We start from the raw sequence: 23195 nt of genomic DNA, 5'->3' as shown, positions 1-23195 counted from the left end.
CTCTCTCTCTCTATGTATATATATTTCATCTAACAACCTCAACTATCATGATGAAAAGATTGGAAATTGTGTTTCTTCCAGAGTCAGATATGCTGAGAGGAAAAATTAATCTATCATACAGGCAAACATATGCAATTTTGTCCTGAAGTTCAGCTTGTCTTATCACAGTAAAATTTATCTGATATATCCTTTTTCTTCAAACTATGTAAAATCTCTAAAGGATGTTATGTTTGTTGCATTATATAGAACATCTTAGATATGTTAATTTCTGAGAAGTAGGATGCGTAATTCTGTTTCTGTTCTCTCTTGAGTGGCACATGCAGTCACATAAAGAACAATTCTGATAATTTGTGTACTTCTGCAGTTTAATCTGAAACAACTAGCTAATTAGTAATATCTACAGTTTAGTCAGAATATGATTTCTGAAAACAAAATTCAAAACACTATGACATAGTGTTCTGTATCTAAGAGGTGAAATGTAAATTCAATTTTGACTTTCAGTTTCAAGAATTGTGAAAAAGCAACAAACTGTGTTTCCTTTCCCTCACCTAGTTTCTAGTCACATTAGTTTGGGAAATGCAATGCTAATGCTATGCTAAGGAAACATCTGTAAATGAAAATAACTTTAAGGACTTCAATTATTCTAAAAATTCATAAACATTAAAGATCTTCAAAAATGTTTACAGAAGTTTTTGATCCCAGAATAGTACCTGATATATGCACCTGTCTTGCAAAATGATCTAAATTTCTTATACAGTTTCAACTGAATTTTTTGGTTTGTTTCTTTTCCACAAATGTTACATATTACTATCTTAGTGGTTAAAGTGGTTTACATGGTAAAGATGAAGTTGTAAGTAATGTTAACAGGTATTGCATATTTTCTGTAAAATTGAATTCAAATTAACCTTACAAGTAAGCAAAGAGATAAATCATTATAGTATTTATAATGAGATATGAGAGACTTAAGTAATACATGTTTTCTAATTACTCCCTCTTTGAGAACCAAAACTCAATGACTGAAGAGAAAAACAGAGTTCAGTTTTTCTGATCTGTAGAAGCAGTTTGCATGCTCAGGATCTCCCTGCAGTCTTTTTTCTGCTAGTTGCAATATAATGAGGGTAAAGTTGCTGAGAACATACATTTTAGAGAAAATAATGTCTTCTGAGCAGTTTAAATTGCCTATGAGGGATGAGGCAATGCTGGTATCTATATCTTGCAGATTTATTTTTCCTTTAGCTAGATGTAGATCATCAGAGAATTTACAGAAAAGTTATCAGCTGAGCTGATATATTTTTTATTGTACAGGGATCTTCCAAGATATATCCTAATAATCAATGAAAACAAGACATTAAGAAAAAACTTATGTGACATCCCCTCAAATCATGCTTGATTTTGGAGGCTATCCTTTCATATCTATGTATTTAAGGACTTAAAACTGGAATCATAAATATATAAAGATATATTTATAACCTATTCTTGAGCAATTGTGTCCTTAGGCACTTCTGCTTACAGAACTCACCAGATGGTCATGTATCAATCCAGCTGTTCTCTTCAGCATGAATTCCTTTGAAGGTGCCGTGTACCAGGACAAATTTGGTGAAAGGCATATTTAAATGTTACATAGCAAAAGTAGGATTAAGGGGAAAGTTCATATCTCTGTTCTCAAGCCATCAGGTATGTTGAAATACTTAACAGGCTTTTGGGGTAAACCAAAATGTAATGAAACAGAAATTCTGTGATAAGAAAAGATGGTTGCCTTATTATTTTTTTTCACTTGTTTTTGTTTTCATGAGACCAAAGGTCTGAAAACAAATTATGGAAATGCAATTTTAAATCCAGGTTGATGCATAAAAAATATGCATAAAATGCATATTGTTTGATTTCCTATTTTGCATTTGCAAAGTAACGTCTCAAAGAAACCCAAACAGGGTAGAACAATCAGAGACACTAGATGATTTTTTAAAACAGAAATCCTGCCTTGTTACTCTCTTTGAAAAATAAGCTGTTGACTGGATGGCAGGACTGTATGAAGTGCAAGAGATTTTGAGAGCAGCGGTAACAGAAATGGCATGTGAATCACTTAAAGAACATAAATACAGGAAGCATGCTTTGATTCAGTTTGTCCAATGTAAGTAGGGTGTACTAGAGTTGGAAGACCAAAAAGGGGCAGACAAAGAAGAGTTATCACTGAAATTGAACCCACTGAACAAGTGAGTTAACTGTAGGCTCACCAATTAGTCTGACAAACATGAGGAAGTTCACCAGGAAATAAAGCACTGGAGATACCGTTAAATGCAATTGCACAGTAAATTGTGAAGCCCTGGACACCTGTGTTTTTGTAACCACCCTGACTTGAACAGCTCATACTTTTGGCATGAACAGTGTCCATGATGCATCTTCAGGAGATTTGACATAGTGTTCTGGATTACTAAAGGATAGCTGATCTCTATTTTAAATACGTTTTCTTCTTTCTATATAAGACTGCCAAGAAGTTATGTATGGCAATCAAAAAGATGATGGGGAGTTTGTGAGGTAGATGTAAGTTTACCTCACATAGCCAGACTGTGGACCCATTTCACTGAAGTGAAACTTGGTGACTGACTTTGCCCTGTTTTAAATAGCAGTTAAAATTCAGGAGGAGATCAGCAGTATCAGGAGTATCAGCAGGAGATCAGAAAGGGAACTTGGATGGCAAATGTTTCAAATAAACCTTAGAAAGAGCTTTGTTTTACTTTCCATTTTGTATACTTTCCTAAATTAATATCAGAAAAGAAGGACTTTTTATTGGATAACCTTCTACTCTTAATTCTCATTAAAGAGTTCTTCTTTTGAAGCTCTTCTTTATTTGCCTTCCTTATGTAGACTCATATTTCTTTAAGATCATTGCCTTTTTCAGACACTTTTGGGAATATTCTGGCTACAGGAAAGCATTCACCTATATTCACCTATAACTTGTTCAGGCATGTTGGAATCATCAGATCTTGTTGTAAGGTGAAGTCTATCCACAGGACACATAAGATTTTCTATTCCTTCCAATTTATATAGTCAATTATAGCTGTTTTGCCCTAGCTGTATGCTATACCTGGATCTTGCTTTTGCCTGTCAGAATCAACTAGGACCATGGAAAAGATTGTCTTACTTTACTATTCGAGCTGTGAAAACTCTTCTTAAAAATCTCAGTTACTTACCTTGATAAATAATAGAAAGTAGTTATCTTCACTTTTAAAGATGTCCAGTTATGTCGTACATGAGGCATACCACCAAAGGACTCAGTGGTGTAGCCTCTTGGTACTATGAAATGTCATGTCCTGGTGTCCTGTTTCAATTATTTGATGTAGAAGCTCTCTCTATAAGTAGTGACTTTAAGGTAACTTTTGATGAGAAATTATGAGACACCTGCTTGGTCAGTATAAACTGTATATTTTCACTCAATGTGTAACATATCTTGGATTGCCCTTTAAGAATTTTTGAGGTGATGCTTATAACTATTCCTCTGTTGGTTTACTTATCTTCTTAAACAAGAGGTTTTCACCCACTGTGTTTTTAATAGAGGAGGTGGGATTTTAAACAAAGTCAATGTGATTTTGAATAGTCTTTAGAATAATGTGGTAACTCTATATTGCAGCAGAAAGTTTGCCATTCTCTCTTCTTTCAAAATTTTTAAAATTTGGTCCTGAGGTAAAGTAAGATTAAATAATAATACTTAGTTCCCTAGACTTAATAAAACTATCTTTGTGAATTAATTCTGCATTAATAACAGCTTGATTTCAGTGCAGATGCTAGTGCAGTTGAAATTAGAGGTTGCCTTATATTCCAAAAGTCATATTGTATGAAAAAGAACATCAGAGTAAAAGACTATCTAGTGACATATGACAGTTTTGAAACCGACTGCAGGAACATATTTGTTTTGTAAGAAGAGAAATTTTTTGACAAGCTAATTCTCAAGCTCACTAAATGACCCAAATGCCCAAGACCTGCCTTACTGCTTCCTAATTTACCAAAGATTTACGGGTTCTGTAAATTCTCTTGATGTAATGTCAGAATATTTTCTAGTGCTGTCCTATATTTATTTAATATGTGCACATTAGGAGTCCTTAAAAAAATGTCACCATATGCCAGCATATGTGAAGCGCATGATTTTTTGTCTTTTGATTTGACTTGCCTCCAGACTACTTCCCTAGATTTCCAGTTGTCATGATACATAGACATGATACATTGGTGGCTTCTGCATTACTGCTGCACTTGCAGTTTCTTCTTCAGCTCCTGGATCACCCTGACCCATGGCATGACAGACTAATTTGGGTTGGAGGGCACCTCAGGAACTGTTTCTTGCAAGCCCTAGCAAGCCCTAGCAGGGGTCAGAAGTAAGGTCAGCTGTGAGATCAGTACAAGTTTCTCAGGGCTTTACCCAGTAAGGTCTTGAAAACATTCAAGGAAACTGCACAACTTCTCTGGGCAACTTGATCTGTTGCTTCACTGTACCTGTTGTAAAAATGTGCCTACTTACACTGGTCAGAGCTGCTTGTGAATGGCTCTGTCTTTTTTACATCCTCTCCTGTATGATCTGATAAACTGCTGTTAGATACTCCTATAGCCATCACTTCTCCAGGCAGAACAAGCCCAACTCCCTCAGCCATCTTAGTGGCCTTCCAATAAACTCAATCTAGTTTATTGATGTCATTGTTGTACTTTGGGCCTCAAAACTGGTTTACAATATTGTAGATGTGAGCTAATGACTGTCGAGTAATCACTCTTGATCTACTCGTTATATTCAAGTCTGTATAACCAAGGCTGCCCCTCTTTGCTGTCAAGGCCCACTGCTGACTCAATCTATTTCATTGTTCAGTTTTCCTTCATTAATTTAGCAGTAGGATGCTGTTTGCAACATGGCTTAATCCCATAGTGAAATCAAGTTTTAGGAACTCCTGTGTAAGACTGCATATGTGAGCACTTGTTAGTGAAATGGATAAAATAGATGGCACATAACCACAAAGATGTGAGAACTTTTGAAGTAGGCTCTTTTCACATGTTCAGTAAAAATATGGATACTCATTTTTGCTGATACATCAATTGGTGGCCTAACTTTTCTGTAAATTATGATGGTTTAGAAGGTGGGTTTTGCAAATCGGGTTTTGCAAATCAGGTTTGGCAAAACAGTCAGTTCTTTTTATCCAAGGTAGAAGTGGATTGGAATGTTCTGACTAATGAGGAAAAAAATTATGTATGATAAGGAATGGCAGTGAGGAATGGATATATAGAGAGTCACTGTACATCCAGCTAGGTTTACTGGTCCAGGCACTGTACTGCTCCTAATTAAAAACTTCGTATGTAGCTCTCTCTTTTATGTTAATGCAAGACAAGAATGCCAAGAGTGCAATAGAACCAGGCTCAGATCAAAGGGTGTTTAATACAAAGCAAGAACTGGCTGAGAGTTGGAACAGTTCTGGAGAACAGAGTTGCAACATTGCAAATAGGACTCATCAGAAGCAAAATATAGAGTTAAAGAAGCATGACCCAAGATTTAGAAATAAAAAGAAGGAAGATGGGATAGGATACAGGACTACAAAGCAGAAGCCAGGATCAGCAGTCAAGAATGAGTCTAAGGTAGAACTGACTGTAACTCCATGTTGAATAGCTCAAGGCAATTGTGGAGCTCATTATATGCCTCACATAAGAGCAGTTCAAGAATTAATCTCTTCAGGGACAGTCCTTATATCTCCCAGGGGACACCTGTATGGCATGTGATAGCTAAAGTAGGGCTGGCAGAGGCAGACCTGGCTAGCTGTATCTCAAGTGCCTTGATGGATCTTGACAAGAGTGACAAATGTAAGCACAGATTATTGAGTTAGCTAAGGATTAATTACATGCAAGAGCATCATAGCCTTCATCTTGGTTTGTGTGTATGCAAACTGCAAATGAACATATATTCTCTCTATGTATTCATTTGTATACGGTATTTTGTAAAAATGTCTCTGAATGTTTTGCTTTATGTAAACATAATGTTATCGTTGCAATTATTACTAAGTATTTGGTTTTCCTTTTAATGGCAGACTTCATTAGGCAGCCATTAACAAAGGTTTTAGAAAGAATCAAACAATCAAATAACATTCATTGAAATGATGTGTGGTAACTAAAATTTGCAATGCCTTTAGAGGCTGGGAACTTGCACCAAAAGCTACATTTGAAATTATAGAACATTTCATACAATTGCTGTGCTCTGGCTGCTCAAGAGCTTTTGTCAGTGAGGCAAAGAACTATTGAAATAGTCCATAATGCTTTTTTAATATTTTGGTAGCAGCACAATGGACAATTGTCTGAAACATCTTCCCAACATTTTGATCAGTAAAAACATTGACCAGATTTGCATGTCCCTATGTAAATGCTAGCAAATACAAACTTATGAGTAGACTATAAAAAAAAAAAAAAAAGAAAAATGATGATAAGATAGAAAGATGGTTAGAAATCACTGACAATTTCAATTGCCTGGACAACTGCATGAGTATATAGTCCAAGACGGAAGACTGGTAACAATAGATTAAAGCAACATGAAACACTTTAAAACTCCCTTTGAATTAGAAGTTCCAAAACAGTTTCTTTGCAGAAATAAGAGCATCAGTGTCAGAGGAGCTGTTGCTCTATGTGGCTTTTCAGCCACATAGACATATTGATAGTTCACCAAGAGGTAAAAATGTTTGCGAGGGTTGTTGTATAAGGAAGCAGAGCAGGTATTTGCTTTTCAGCTTTAATAAGTACGAATTCATCACTACAGGACAGTAACCTCTTGCAGTGAAAAGACACAGGCACTAACACCTAACTATCCTTTTGTTAAGGTCTCCAGCTGATTATTTTACTAATGCAGAGGAAAATGATCTTGGAAACTTTAGAACTTGTTTGATAGAATCCATAATAATGCAATTTTTCTCATTCTTCAACATGGCAAAATAGGACAAAATCATCTTACTATTAAAAATACAAAAGCATCTTTTAATCAAGCCCTCTGCTTGCAGCAGACTTCCTATTGTTGAAACAGCTTCAAGACTCTGATCATTGTTACTGCTTTATGGGTCATAAAGTCCAGAATGCTGCCTATATTGTATGAGTCTTGATTGGGTTGGAAATGAAAATTTAACCTTATTCCAGCAAAAGAGGCATATATTTCCAGCACGAGGAAAGTCAGGAGACAATTTTCCTACTGCTGTGGCTGGTATTTAAAAAACAAAGAAATGTGAAAGAAACTTTTTAATTAACCTGCGTGATGGGCAGGTTCATGTCAACACAGCCTTGGCCTCCTGATTGTCCATACCAGGGGAGCTATGGAGCTTCCTTATTGTCCATGTTTTCTCCTGAGGGAAATGGGAGCACACAGGACAGCTGCTGGAGCTGATGATCTAAATCTGTGGCCATGCTGCAGCCTGAATCCAGCCATGGAGGCTGCAGTTCCCTGGCTGTGTGCATTCAGATGGCACAAACCCTACATCACAGAATGTAGGGATGGCAGTGGAGAGGGATAGTATTAGTGTTTCAGATATAATTGGTGGATGGCACTTGGTTAAAAATTATATTTTCAATCCAGTAGTTGATCTTCTCATACAGTTGGTGACATTTAGAAAAAAAAAAATGAAATTTGCAAAAAGAAAGAAAGGAAGTATGTGACTTATATGAAGATGTGATGCCTTGGGGCAACTTTAGCCACACAAATACTGAAAAAGCAATAGCACAAAACTGAATAAATTGTTACATTTTACAGTCAGAGTATACGACATGAAAGAACTGAATACTTTTTAAAAATCAATTTTTGCACAATTGAAATGCCATTTTACTTTTGAGGCAGGCAGCAAAAGAGCACTTCAGAAACGTCTGTATATAGAATTGCAATTTAAGAAACAGATGCAAAAGTGAAATGCCAGCATGGCTTCTGTCAGAGAAGCAGTATGATTCCCTTAGTCTTCTGTGCTGCAGTTATTGAAACACTAATATGCAATACACTACTGTAATCCATTTCCTAAACAAAATTAAGTCAGATACAAGGTCAAAAGTAGACCTTATCAGCAGAATAAAGAGCAATTTGGAGCAGAACTAATGAATGAATATGAGATATCTGAGCTTCGTCCAGCAAGAAAGACAATTTAATTTCACTTTACTACATGTTACTGTGGTAGGCAGCTAGCAGATGCCAAGACTGTAACTCAGACAATGGATAAATAAAATCTTAAAAAAAATTTTGTATATTCAGATATTCAGATTTAATGAAAGGTTCAATTATACTTCCTAATCTTCAACCTAACATATCCTGAAGCTGTAAAGGTCACATAATATTTCTGTACCATCTGACCCAATTAAAAACATTTGATGGGAAGTACCTCTACATACAACTGAGAAAAAAAGAGACAAGGTAATGATTTGATGATCTTTTTTCACATTATATTTCTTAAATTATTTACCTTTAAGTGTTTTTCTTGCCAAAGCAATTTTCAATCTTCACTATATATTACTAGATTATTACTATTACATTGGCTTTAAAAAAAAACCAAACAAACAAACAAACCATGATACGTTTGTTCTATTTATGGAAAAGTTTGATTTGTTATATACAGCACATTGCTATGAAAAGTATATTTTAAGAACTGACATTCCCCAGGTGTGGAAATGAAACAGAGAAAATCAAAACCATAGGTTTTTGAAACTTTATGTACTGCAGAGTGACTCTGTAGAATAACTTTGTGGAATGCTGATACAGTTTGCCACTTCATGTTACTTGCATTTATTTCATTCAGAAGGGCTCATTTCCATAGACTGCTGGGCAAGATCAGTGTGGGATCTGCAGGCTGAGGTCTGTTATTCTATGAATCATCACAAGTAATTATCTATCCCCTAATTGCAACAATTCCATCAATGATTTACATCTGACACTGTGGCCCATCTTACTTCCCCAAAGCAGAGCCACGCTATGCCTGCCGTGCTGGCGATGTCCCTGGCCCGGGGTCAGTAACCACTGTCAGTACGACAGATGTTCATACAGGCATTTACATCTCGGCTGTACATGAGCTTGGTGTATCCTTGTCAGCAAAGGGCTTGGGATGGCAATTACATCTGCCTGGGAGCCTTGGCCAGCGCTGGAGGCCTGAGGGCAGCTCTGTGTTGCCTTTCCATAGTGTGTGGTGGTAGCCCAGTAAGCCAGGCTGTACTTCCCAGTCTTAGTAGCTTTAGACTAAATCAACGTAAACTGCATTCACAACTTTGTCTTCAACGCAAAATGATCACAGGGAAGGTTAGGTGGGGGGAATGGAATAGCTACAATCAGTATATACACATTTAACTTGGCATGATTAGTTTTTTCTTCTCTGAAGGGCTATGTAGCTCTTTTAAAAGGACTTCCTGAAAAAGAACACTGCTTTTATTCTGGTATAATGTTCAGCTATCTCTGATGATCGGGATAGCTGCTTAATCATTGCTTTTATGTTCCCAAATGAATATATCAGTTATAATATGTACTGTATCCTTTATCAAGTAAATGGAATCAATAAAACCAGTCAGTAAATATTAAAACTTTTGAACGTTATAATCACAAAGATACTCTGTGAATTTATGAGTGGCTAAGTGCACTTTCACACATAAAGGTTGGGGAGGACTTGAGTGTTTGCTGATGAACACAAATACCATAAATTAGTACAGATCAGGAAAACAACTGCAGAATGTAAAACTGCTTTCCTAAGTGTGGAGTTCAGGCTGTGCTTGGTCACTTTCTGCAGCAGGGGTACATTTTTTCTTGTTTTTATTTAATTTCCCTGTCTTGAAATTAGCAAAATAATTTACTAGTTCTAAGCGTAAAAATAATTTATGATGAATAGGCACTGAAATGTTATTTTGAAATGCAATTTAGATACTGCACAATCTTTCAGAATATTTCCCAGTTTAACATTCCTTGTAAGAGAATAGAAACAAATTTTCTGTGTACTTCATGAAAGACAGTTCTAAAACTATAAAAAAGCACCAAATTTCATAGCCAAACCTTGTCTTCTGCAGTACTACACAGATCTTCCACTTTTATTTTCTCCAGATGGCTGAATGATGTTGCTACCCCAAAATTTCAACAAGCCACTGATGTATGAGGCACATTATTTTCTCCCTTGTTTTCTATCAGTCCTGTCTGTTCTGCTTTTCATATATTTCCACACTGTCTTATTTCTAAACAATTACCTTGTGTTCATTGACAATTCATGTTGCAGTACTATTTTTCTGAAAAGATTATCAGTAGTAGCCCATCAGATTCCTGTATACACAGAAATGTCTATATATGAAGAGGAGAGGGAAAAATATCTTTCTGCCTTTTATTATATTTGTATATAGTGCAGTGCAGAGTGGCTGAGCTGTAGCCATTAATCTTAGGTCATCATGGCTAGGCTTCGTGAACAAAGATTTGGGAAGGGCTCTACCCAACGTTTGTTGCAAGCAGAGTGGCACAGACTTAATTTAGAGCTAATGTGTAAGAAGGACAAATAGCCATCATATTTTGTTCAGATCTAATCTGAATACCACTGCACAATACTGTATGTTGTATGGGCTTACTGCTAATCACCAGTCACCTGACAGTTCCATGTTTGGTATTTACTGTTAATAAGCTCAAATACCTTTGTAATCCTTTAGTTTCTGAGGCACATGTACATTTTCCCTACAAATTATCTCTAGTCCTGTCCCATCCTTTCAGGTTTCCCAGCACAGCAGTTCAGTTTGCACAGCTACATCATCACTTTGTCTTTTGATTTGATATTCTCATCTACCTATTTACTTGGAAAAAAAAAAAAATAACATTTGTCAATTAGAAGTTCTTGTAAACAGGCTAGGCCCCAAAAGAGACACATACTCTATAGATAGCATGCAGCACATTCTGTCTTGTGTTTAATCTTTCATGAACTCAGTAATCACAGGCAAGTCACTAATCTCTCTACTTTCCTTTCTGCACTGGTGAAACAGTTGTTGTAAGAATATTCAATGATGGTTTAGATGTCTTTGCTAAGCTTTGTGAAACTTTTGAATGTACTGGAAGTTTTGTACAAGTCACTCTATGGTTGAACCTGAGGAGCTAATAACTTGAATGGGATAGCAAAGCAGAGTAAAATTAATAGAAACCAAGACATAACTTATATTCCGTATCAGTTAAAAACGTCAATATAAAAGGTCAGGCAATGTAGTGACTAAGGCAGTTTAGATAGGGACCAGCTCCACAGCTGATTTGTGGTAGCGTGTCACTGACAACATCTGTATCTTTGTCCCTTCCCTCTTGCAGTATCGGTCAGGGCGGGATCCTCATCGAGGCTCAGACAATGTTTCCAATAAGTCTTCTGACAGCGATGTCAGCGATGTCTCCGCTGTGTCACGGACAAGCAGCGCTTCACGTTTCAGCAGCACAAGCTACATGTCCGTCCAGTCAGAGCGGCCAAGAGGAAACAAGAAAATAAGGTGAGCACAATGAGCTGTAGTGCCAGCTACAGCTGTGTAATTTGTGTAACTGAACACTTATTGATATGTGTATTTGAAATTAATATTTTACCTAGAATGAAATTTGCAGGGAATTTCCAAAATACTGGTTTAAACTTCTTTTGCGTTTTATGTTTTTTGAAGTTCTTCATGGAATTTGTTTTTAGCCAAGTTTATCATCTTGGATTATGTAACATACACTAAAATAACAAACATATGCTGTCAGCAAGCATTAGACACACTTAGATTTGCACTTTCTGAAAACCATTTTGTAAAATAATATGGCTGAAAACACAGTTTAACTGGAAAATTTGTGCCAGCAGAGGTATCTTGTTTTCCTTTTAAATAGAGCTGCTGAACTTTTATAGACCTGTTCAATTTATTTAATACTTACACTAATCCAATTTAGGTGTACACTGTAAGTGTACAACCATCGAACTGCTCTTCGACAAGACATACATTGTGTATCTGTGACCAAACCACAGTATTTTCTTTGCCTGCACCTTGTGTGCACTCATAGGAGCTTTGGCTTTCACTTGGTGCACAAGTGAAAGATAATTTTTCTCGAAAGTGCAACCCACCTCCATCACCTATATTAATTCTCAGAAAATTGTCCTCTTGTGAGAAATAGTGTGTTTGAAAAAATTGTTTAAGCGTCTGCTTATATGAGCATTGCTAGGACCATATTGTTTCTTTCACACAGTTCTGTATACATTTCTAAATGTTTTGTGTTACCATGCTTATTTGTGTTGCTTATTTGAAGAAGGACTTACTTTCTCCTAGGAAAATGTTCCTAGAGCCTAGAAGGATCTCTAGTTTAGGCTGGACCCTTAGCCAGCATGATTTACCTTATGACTGTTTCCATCCTTTAGTTTTTATTTCATTTCTTTTGCATTTCCTTTTTTCATGCATGCTCTTCCTCATGACCTTAACTTTAATTTATTGTTTTCTTTTTTTTCTTTTTGCATGCCTTTTTCAATTTTTGTTGACCTCAGAAGGACAAGGGATATAGAGGGAAAAAAAGAGGGAGGGCTGGAAGGGGATGAACAAGATGAAGTATTTCCTGAGGAGGAAGAAAAAGTGGAGGAGGAGGAGGAGGCAAAAGCAAAGGAGCAAGAAATTAATGAAAAAGGGGAAGGGCAAGAGGTGACAGAAAACTGTGATAAGGAGGAGATCAAAGAATCAGGGCATGATGAAAAAGCTCAAGAAGACCAAGCTGAGGAAGGGAAAGAGGATGACAGGTAAAATATACTTCTGTTTCTATAGACCTATTTTCCTGCCTCCAAGACCCTATTTGTCCTTCCTTTTTATTCCTTTTGCTTGCTTATTGCCTATGCTCTCTGCAGCTTTTTTTTTGTTTTGTTTTGCTTTCTGTCATAATGCTTTCATATTTAATCAAGTTTCACTCTCAACTTCAGTGAGCTTGTTATGCATACGAAATGATGCAGCACATCAACTTGACTCATTAATATGCATGCAACTACAGCATACTATTTTTTAAATTGGTTTAGACCACAGTTTGGGTTTGACTATAATAAACAGTAGGAATTGTAGAATTCCTTATTGTATTTCATGCTTAATTATCATTTCAGGGAAAATCTTTTGTTGAGTGATATCTCATCAATATCAAAATTACTTTCATTTATGGCCATACTAAAGAAGACAATATAGATTTTTAATTTTTTTTACTAATCCTCTTTGGATAGGTTGATAAACTGTGCATAGTGATTGACAATCAGTGTCAAAGCAGAGTCTTCCTATTTTCTTTCATTTGTTCACTCTGAATAACAGTCAAGCATTGGTGTATGGTGGAGTGGTCATGCACCTCTGCTGCTGTACTGTATCCAGAAACATTTCAGCACAACTGGCTCTGGTTTTATCAGATAATATTCTAGAATTATACATTTTACAATGAGTCCTTAAAACCATATAAATTTATGACATTTTGTATTGCAAAATCCATGTAAATTGCATTGAGAGAAATACAATATTCCTTCTTTATTCATTAGCAAAAAATGAGTTTCAGATTTGATGAATATTCTTGAAACCCTTCTCACACAAGAATGGCAGAAAATCTCAGAAAAATATACTTTCTTTTATCTTGCCAATTCTAAACTACCTCTAAATAACTTATGCCTGTAAAACTCTGCTCATATACATTAGGGTAAGCACAGAGCACTCTATGGAAATCCACTCTCTTTCTTTGCTACCAGTTTACATGTGTGCATGCGGGGGCTGCTCATAATCACTTTATCATCAAAAATTACCTTGTTAAGGATAATTCATACCTCTTGACATTACTGTTCTTATATACTTTATGAGTAATGGTAATAGTCACACTAAGGTCTTCAGTCTGCTGAGATCATAGCTGGGTTCAATGTAACTTAAATGACCATGAAGACAGATACCCATCACAATTCATCCCATGACTATTTTAAAGAGTACCTCAGCACAGTAAACTGCATTAGCTTTTGGAGCACTGGAGCACATTAAATCAATTCATCTTTTTTGGCAAAAGTAGCTGCAGCATCAGATTTTTCTTCATTAAACCTTGTAAAACTAAACCTTGGCATATGGTTGACCTATAGGGAAATCATAATTGCATTCCTTCTTGGCAACACATGTTAGTAAACAGAAAGCATCACTCAAGCTTTGCTGTTGAGTATTCAGTATTCACAGTTTCCTGACATGATTTCTTATTCCAACTCCCTGATGATATCAGGGACAAAAAATAATAATTAACAATTTTTACTGCAGGTAATCTGTTTAAGACTTCCCTAAATCTTAACCTCCATTTTTTTAAATATCAATCCTAAGCATTAATTCTGATACTCACAGTAGTTTTATCATGTGAGTACACAGCGATTATAACCACAGAGCACAATTTCACTGTTGAAATACTGTAGAAAAACACAATCTCTGTTCCAAACACATAGAGTCTATATCATGAAATAACATATGAGTTCAAAAGGGGAAGCACAGAAGAACTAAGAGATGTTCCACATGACAGAAGATAGTTACAACACTGGGTTAGGGACATCTTGACAATAGAGAATGCTAAGGGGAGATTGGACCAAAGAAAACAAGATGGCTTTGTGAATGTTTCTAGAGAGGTCTTTTCATGCATTCCAGGCAATGAGGAGAAAACATGAGGTGCTTACTAAAAATATATCAAGTGGATGATGGGGCAAGTCTGATGAGCAGCAGGAGCTGATCTTTCAGTCTTGAATGAGAGAAAATAAATATGACAAGAAACAAATGCTAAAATACTGGGAAAAAAAGATGAATTATGTAGAACTGGATAAAAGAGAGTATAACTTTTTACTGATGTATGGAGAAAGATGGCACAGCCAAATAGGAAGGTTATGAAACTTAATCTTTCTACCAGTATCCTAGAAGGGGTTATTGGATAAATTGTCAGGGCTGGAGAAAAGAACTGCAGTAGATGTCATTTGAAATGGTGAGAATGGACAAAGCAATTATCTGTGTGGGTGGGTAGAAAGGGTAGAGATGTGAAATGCAAAGCATGTGCAAGTCACAAAGTTTTGCTGTGTATTGGAAGGAACCAGTAACACCCCATGTGAAGAAAGGAAGTGAATGCTAAAGGACAGTAGAAGGACTACAGCTGATTAAGTAGGAAGATGATACAATCAAGAAAGGAGAATTTGTAGTGGAATAAGTCATCTGGGATGTAATTTTGCAGAGTCACTTAAAGATTCAAGAAACAGAGTGCAGGATATAGTTTTAACTAATGTATTTCTTCAGACACAAACCCTTCCTAATGCATCATGCCCTTTGTTCCCCTTCCATTGTTAGGTATAAAGATTAATTTCAAATCCACTTTTTATTTCTTTTTTTGTATCATTCAATTAAAAAAAATTTTAAAAAATTAATTTGTAGGTTTTAAAACTGATTCCTGGTGCATATTTCTTCCTTAGTTTTTCATTAAAATTTAATTTTAGTATTGCAGATTTTATGGGCCTTCCACTGTGATTGCAGCTATTAACTGTTAAATGCAGTGTTTTGTAAAGCTGGAAGAAAAAGCATGTCAATTCAATTTGGGCAAGCTCCTTCACAGGGGTGGAAGCAATATTCTGATAAAAATAACAAAAAACTGTGCAAAAGACAACATCAAGAATCCATTTTCAACATGTATGTGCTCTTTGGTTTCTTAAAGCTGTTTCAGAATGATTCCAATTATTGATTTAACTATACTACTGCATGAAAAAAGTTAATTGTGCCTAACCTTTCTAGCAAAAAAGGCTGTATGTTTGAAGAGAAAACTGCAGCCTGAGACCCTTTCCCCACTGCATAATCCGTCTTTTAGGAAAATTGCAGTACAGGTAATCTGTGCTCCCAATAGCTATAGATAAAAATATAGGTAAATAGATAAATACATAAAGTTCACACACTGTCATTTCTGCCATGGAGGGGGAGAGAATTTGGGCCCAGTTATGTCAATGTTCTTGTAATTTTTCAGGGAAAACAGACCAGCATGCAGTGTCCTGCATCTCTCAACCAAATGTGTTGGTCTAACAATTTTTTCATCATCACAACAAAGTGACCTTGTCATTCCTGGGATGAGAATGGCAGGTTGGAGTGCAATGCTTTTCAGCTGCAAAACATTTCAATATTCAGGCAGTTTGGGGTGGATATCACACGCTGGGTCCTTGAACAAAACCCAGCAACTTTATCTCTCTAACATAACTCTTCTGCATACTTATGACTAGATTGCCAGTCTGTGTATCTAAAATCAAAGGACCTAAAATAAAGATTTTTTTCAATAAGATTTTGTTAGTATTATTGGGCTGGGTTGAGTCTGTTAAGAGTTTATGACAAATTCTTACCCCATTTGAAGCATAGATTCAAAGCCACTACTTTTTTATTCAAGCTTTTTAACTTTAGTATTCTACAGCAAGGCAAATCCTCAAAAGCTATAAATTCATATAGCTAGTGAGTCTCTACCAATATGGTCAATAATTTGACCATTTTTTTTTTTACATTTTCATAGATGACATGCAGAAGAAAATTAACTATAATTTCTGGAGAAATATTATGGAAAAGTATGCAAAAGATCAATGGTTAAGAAAGGAATTATATGAATTCATATATTTGTTGTGAAATCTTTACAGAGAATTGAATACAAATAATTTAAGAAATCTAGCAAAGTCAGCTGTTTCTCAGTGATTTGTCACCATCTATCAAGCCCTTGGAGACCTTTTTTTCTGCTAACTTTGGAATAAGTACAAAACATATATAGGTTTCTTTGCAGCTAGTAAACTCATTTTAATTCACTGGGAAATAATAAAGTGATGAATTTGGAAGTACACATTATTAACAGGTGAATATTAAAAATAGCTCATTTGAAACAGTCTGCAGCTTTGATATATGGTGTCCAACAGGGAACTCAGACATTTTTTCTTTGACAGAAATGCAATATCATTGAGACTGCTTGCCTCTCCTTGAAATGCAGCCTGCGCTTTAACTCTGTTGAACCAGCTCTGACCTGTGATCCCTAAAACACTGATGCACTCCTGTTTCTGAAGGTTTTTTAAAAACAGTGCATCTGTAGTCAAAAATACCCCAATACAAACCCAACAAAAACCCAAGAGACGCAGAGGAAGACAAGCATTCATTTTCTGAAAATATTTAAAACTAGATTAAACAATAAGTTCTTCAATAAACAGATTGTTTAATCTTTATTTGTATGGAATTAAGCACAACAGGTCTGTGGACAAGAATGGCAACAGCAACAATAAAAGTGAGGTAGAAACAAAAAAACAAGGAATTGATGTTGAAGATCATGAGGTTTTTGTTTCTTTGCTATGTCTTAGTGATGTATGTTTTCAATCTTTTAAACTGAGCATTATTTTAATAGAAAAGTGACAAAAATCTGTAAAATATTCTTTTAAATGTACTTTAATAAAATAATTAATAAGCTTATCACTTAGCTTTCTAAGAAACAAACATAAACTTCTTCATGTTACTTCATTGAAGTATTTCTAAAATGTAGTCAGTGGTTTTGTGCCATTGCCTTTGAAAGACATTGCCAGACCCATCAGGCAAGTATTGTATTTGAAATAAGGATAAGAGTCCCAGTGGTGTTCTTACTATTGTGTACTTGCTAGCCATGGTAAGATGATACTCCAGTGGTTTACCATTGCCCATATATTTGATTTTAATGTTATTTGACCAAGCATCTGAACATTCTCAGTAATAACGCTGTATCTGTGTGGTGTTCATACTCCTGTTAAAGTCCATAAGGTGCTACCTAAGCAAGCTGAGAGATCTGTGATCAGGTGACCCCTAGTAGGAAATAAAATTTTCTTACAAATACCACTGGGAGACATAACATGAACACAATTCCTATGGAGGTCCAAGGTAAACAAGAGGCAAGTTGCTCCAAACTGGCACACTTTGCAAAGTACACATTGCCTCAGCAGGGAGATCTGGTCATAGACCTCTCTTCCCCAGCTCAGAAAAACTGACTCTTGTTCAGAAAGATGTAAGACACCTTTCCTCACAATGTTTTTTTTTTTATGATGGTCTTAAGTTTTCTGTATGCTTTTATAATTTCCCCCAGAGACCAAAAGTGACTCAAAGTCATTTTATCAAACTAACAGAAGTCAGACAGGCAAGATCATGATGTCCCAGATAATGTCTCTTTGGTTGAGGTAATTATGGCTTCAGAGCTCTTGCTCATGTCTCTTTAGTTCTTAGTCCCAGAAGATCAATTCAGAGATATGCTACGGGTTTGGGAGATGTTAGCAGTGCCTATGCTGACCCTGATTTTTCAGAGTCCTCAAGCAACCTGAATGTACGAGGAATGAAGGAAATGTCAGAGTTATTTTGTTCTTTAGACAGCCACTAGCACACATATGCACATAAGCATTAAAACAAGCATGAGCATATTCACTTTGTGCAGTACTAATCAAAGCAATACAGTCTCTCATGAGTGAAGTATGGATGCAGCTGTAGTGAAATCCATACTGCTTAAAGCAATTTATTTAAATAAAACCCTTTCAGGACATCTGGCTCTTCCCTGTGTATCATGTGATTTTTTTTTTGCTTGTTTGTAATCACACAACACTTATGGGATGGACAAGGGGTCAAACCCAGCCAGCATAGGTTTAGGAAAGGCAGGCCCTGTCTGATGAACCTGATCTCCTTTTATGATCAGATGACCTACCTGGTGGATGAGGGGAAGGCTGTGGATGTTTCTACCTGGACTTCAGCAAAGCCTTTGACACCGTCTCCCACAGCATACTCCTGAGAAAGCTGGCAGGCCATGGCTTGGACAGGGGCACTCTCTGATGGGTTAGGAACTGGATGAAGGGCCAGGCCCAGAGAGTGGTGGTGAACGGTGCTGCATCCAGTTGGCGGCCGATCGCTAGTGGTGTCCCCCAGGGATCAGTGTTGGGCCCAGTTCTGTTTAATATCTTTATTGATGATCTGGATGAGGGGACTGAGTGCACCATTACCAAATTTGCAAATGACACCAAGTTGCAGGGCAGTGTCGATCAGCTGGAAGGCAGGAGGGCTCTGCAGAGGGACCTGGACAGGCTGGAGAGTTGGGCTGATTCCAGTGGGATGAGGTTCAACAAGGCCAAGTGCCGGGTCCTGCACTTTGATCACAACAACCCCCTGCAGTGCTACAGGCTGGGCACAGAGCGGCTGGAGAGCAGTCAGGCAGAAAGAGACCTGGGAGTTTGGATTGACAGGAAGCTGAACATGAGCCAGCAGTGTGCCCAGGTGGCCAAGAAGGCCAATGGCATCCTGGCCTGGATCAGGAACAGTGTGGCCAACAGGTCCAGGGAAGTGATTCTGCCCCTGTACTCAGCGCTGGTGAGGCCACACCTGGAGTACTGTGTCCAGTTCTGGGCCCCTCAGTTCAGGAAGGATATTGAGGTGCTGGAGCAGGTCCAGAGAAGAGCAATGAGGCTGGTGAAGGGACTGGAGCACAAGTCATATGAGGAGAGGCTGAGGGAGCTGGGGTTGTTCAACCTGGAGAAGAGGAGGCTCAGGGGAGACCTCATCACTCTCTAGAACTGCCTGAAAGGAGGTTGTAGCCAGGTGGGTACCGGTTTCTTCTCCCAGGCAACCAGCAGTAGGACAAGAGGGTATGATCTTAAGCTCTGCCAGGGAAGGTTTAGGTTAGATATTAGGAAGAAATTTTTTACAGAGGGAGTAATCAGACATTGGAATGGGCTGCCCAGGGAAGTGGTGGATTCACCGTCCCTGGAGGTTTTTAAGATGAGACTGGATGTAGCATTTAGTGCCATGGTCTAGTAATTACAGCAAGGGTTGGACTTGATGACCTCAAAGGTCTTCTCCAACCCGATTGATTCTATGATTCTATAATTCTCCTTAATGTAATCTCAGAAGCAAATCCTGTCCAGTTCCTGCATGTCTATCTTCCAAAGTTTTCTGTCAATGGGTTTTCTAAATAAGAAAATATCCCACATAGTTCATTTCAGTTTAGCAAGATGATAAATTATGGTACTTCTTATCCTGAGACAATACATGATGTCTCTTACTTCTGTATATTTTTGAGCATTTCAGCCTTCAAGTCTGTAATTTTTCTCACTTTCCCAACTTGATTTTTCATTATTTCTCTGGTGATTTTTTGGTCTGGGACACATAGTGGATTTAAAGTCTGGTCTATCAATTCACTGCTTGCTAGTCAGCCCTTCAAGAAAAAAATCTGAGCAGCATTAAGCAAGTTTGCAGTATAGCTTATGACTTAGCAGTATTAATACAGAAACCTTTCTTCCATCTCTGCTGGAAGACTGTATGTTCCAACAGTATGTTGGAACAAGCACTCAACATCTGACTTTCAGATTAAGTACATGCAAGGTGCATTTCTGTAAGACACTGTCAATTAAATCAGGTTGCTCATGATCAGTTTTAATTTGACAAGCTAGTTGTTATTGGGCTTTTACAAACACAACTGCTGCTTTGCCAGGCTGGGTTAAAGAATATACTTTCTAAAAACTCAGAGAATTTGGATGTTATTCAAAACTCATTCTGTCCTTGATGGCAATGTGTTTTCTTTATTGCCAAGCCTTTAGAGCTCATATGGACTGCTTTAGTTTGAAATTTGTTCCTGTTTCAAAAAAAAACATGCTAGAGATGATATGTAAAAAGTTATACATTTATTTTTTATAATAATAAAACTGTGTGTAGAACTTTATATCTAACAGGGAGAGAAGGATACAGTTCAAGTCAACCTATGTACTGTAGCAGGTGAGGTATTTGTATGAAAGAGACTTTTGAAAAAGAAACTTTATTTAAAGCTATTGTTACTCTTATTTTGTGATGTGGCCACAAGTTTTCTTTCAATAATAATATAGGTAATGAATTTATTTTTTCCAACCAACTTTCTTGTTATAATTTTAATAAAATAAACCTAATAATTAAGTCAGTCTGGTGCCTATTAGAGATTTATACCAACAATAAGTTAATAGAATAATTTTGACCAAGTGGATCTCCAGAGACTAAGTCATTATAATTTTGAACCTGCAGTGTCTCTCTTTGATGTGAATTGGCAGATGAGTATGTGCACTGGCTGGAAGCACTGTTCCCATGGAAATGTTTTTTCCTACATCACAGCTGTCCCCATAATGCTGTTTTTGTTAAATTTCTTCAGTAAATTAATGAAATGAGAGCCTCTCTGATTGAGTTAAAAGGTCTATTAAGAATGACATTAAATTCAACTCCTGCTTGTCAAAAGCTGTAAACAAAGTTTTTTGTGGATCTTCCAGTCTCACAAGAGATATGTATTAGAAAATATCTATTACAACAATTGAAAAAAATTGTTAAAATCCTTTCTCTAGGACATCACAGCACATAGCTGTACTACGCACTTAGCAAAGTGGAGTTTTGCTATTGCAATGCCTTATTTTTGCTAGGGATCATTACCAGAGAATGAAGCTGGAAAGTAGTAATATTGACTTTTCTGTGGGAAATAAAGAAACCTGCAAGGTCCACCAAATGACTTAAGACTAATTCTGATTCTCTGATATACATTTTTGTTAGAGAAATGAGATTAGAAGTTTTAATTTCCAATACTGCTGTAAAGACAACTGCAAAAATACAAACAGAATCCTCAAAAATCCTACCAATATTATACAGTACAATGGATTGTATTGATATTTTTCCTTCACATTTAAAAGTATTAATAATATTGTAGATTGGAAAAATGTGTGTGCTTCATAATACTGTTTTTAGTAAAGTGTATTCATTGATAAGTGAAAAAAATAAAACAAGTTTTTCATAATAATTTTTCTCTACGAGTCATTGAAACAGATAAAATAACATTTGCTTATTCTTTTTAGAATAAGTGATGTTCTTTGTAATTTGTTATGATTGTGAAGTCACTGGGTGTAAGGATTCTGTACTGCTCCCTGTGCTGCTTTCTGCCATAGACTGCTATGGTTCAGTGCCAGAGCCTGATTTAGAAGTCAGTTTTATGTGGCTTAAGCAGTACATTACTACGCAAGAACTTACTAGGGGGAAGAGGAAACTAAGCTTCAGGGCTGGGGTTCCTGTCATTGGGACTTATTTTGAGCTGGCAGATGGATTGTGACATTATTTATCAAGTGGGGGAAAGACAGGTGTTCACCTTGCAAGTGTCTAATTATCGTTTTGATAAGGAGAGAAAAATGAGATGGTGGCTAAGGCTGTCTGAAGGGGTATGATCTGTGTTTTTTGAATGACCATGGTGTCCTAAAATTTAGATTTGTTCCTCTTTGTGGTTTGTATTTCTTGCCTACAGAAGAAGACTGTCAGTGTACTTTCTTGGTTTAGCCTTTCTCATTCCTGCCTGTTGGTTTGCTTCATGTGCAGAAGAATGGGCTGTACTGCTCTGTGCAACAACATAGGATGCCTGCAAAAATCTTAATGAGGTTCTTTAACCTGTGGGACTTCATAATTGCTTTTTATAGCAGTAAGAGCTTCCAGGGGAGTCATTGTCTTTAGTCCCTTCATTTCCCTTCTGGTTAGTTTGCCACATATTGTAAATCTCAAAAGGCATGATAAAGCATAAGGACTGCCAGGTACCAGTGTGTTCTTTTTAGTTTGTGTTGTTTTGGGTTTTATCTTTGTTTTTCTGGCCTAAACAAAAGATTTCTGAGGAAATTTGGCACTTACTGTACTAATCAGCCACTTTCTATAAAAGATTTCTGTTTCTGTAGACAAGAATCTGACCAAGATGCCTTCCAACTTCGCAACTAATTCAAAAACTGCAGCCAAAGACTGCAGGTTTTTAACTACGGCAACAGGATGAGACTTTCCATTTGGTACATATGAAACAATGAGGATTTATTGTGTCTGCATCTGCTTCATGGAAAATATAACAGCCAACAATATTATCAATTAGTTCTAAAATTAGAATTTTCTTTTAAGATTATGAAGCACTTTCAAGTCCATCAGAAACTGTGAGAGTGGATGAAGTTTCTGACTTGTTCTTTAATACCTAACATCAAAAAATGTTGACTAAAACAAGTTTTCATCTGGAATCTATTTATCTATGATGTGAAGCATTTGCTCACAGTGCAGTCCATCTTACAAGATTTAAAATCATATACTGTTACATATAAAGTGTCTTCAAATCAGTTTTTCTGCCTTTAGGGCAGGATCCTTTTGCACTGTGAAATCTTCTCTCTCCTTAACCCAAACCTCACAAACCATTCCTGTCCTTCTTAGTCAGATATAAAGAA

At 36.7% G+C, this 23195-nt stretch overlaps 1 protein-coding gene across 50 annotated transcripts in view; it reads left to right on the top strand.

The window, feature by feature from the left end:
* RIMS2 (regulating synaptic membrane exocytosis 2) overlaps nt 1-23195 on the top strand; it is a 456898-nt gene that overhangs the window by 371848 nt on the left and 61855 nt on the right. For 27 of the 50 annotated variants that reach the window (XM_032680574.1, XM_032680663.1, XM_032680634.1 and 24 more), the window contains 2 exons: nt 11285-11457; nt 12471-12716. The exons of 9 other annotated variants lie outside the window; for them this stretch is intronic. In XM_032680574.1, coding sequence (XP_032536465.1) covers nt 11285-11457; nt 12471-12716 — 419 coding nt within the window. Of the gene's footprint in view, nt 1-11284; nt 11458-12470; nt 12717-16607; nt 16689-23195 lie in introns of those variants that run through there. 14 more of the 50 variants (XM_032680746.1, XM_032680755.1, XM_032680726.1 and 11 more) reach the window with 2 other exon arrangements.

Source organism: Chiroxiphia lanceolata, chromosome 1 (genome assembly GCF_009829145.1).
Source record: "Chiroxiphia lanceolata isolate bChiLan1 chromosome 1, bChiLan1.pri, whole genome shotgun sequence".
NCBI lineage: Eukaryota > Metazoa > Chordata > Aves > Passeriformes > Pipridae > Chiroxiphia > Chiroxiphia lanceolata.
This window is presented reverse-complemented; position numbering and strand designations above follow the sequence as displayed.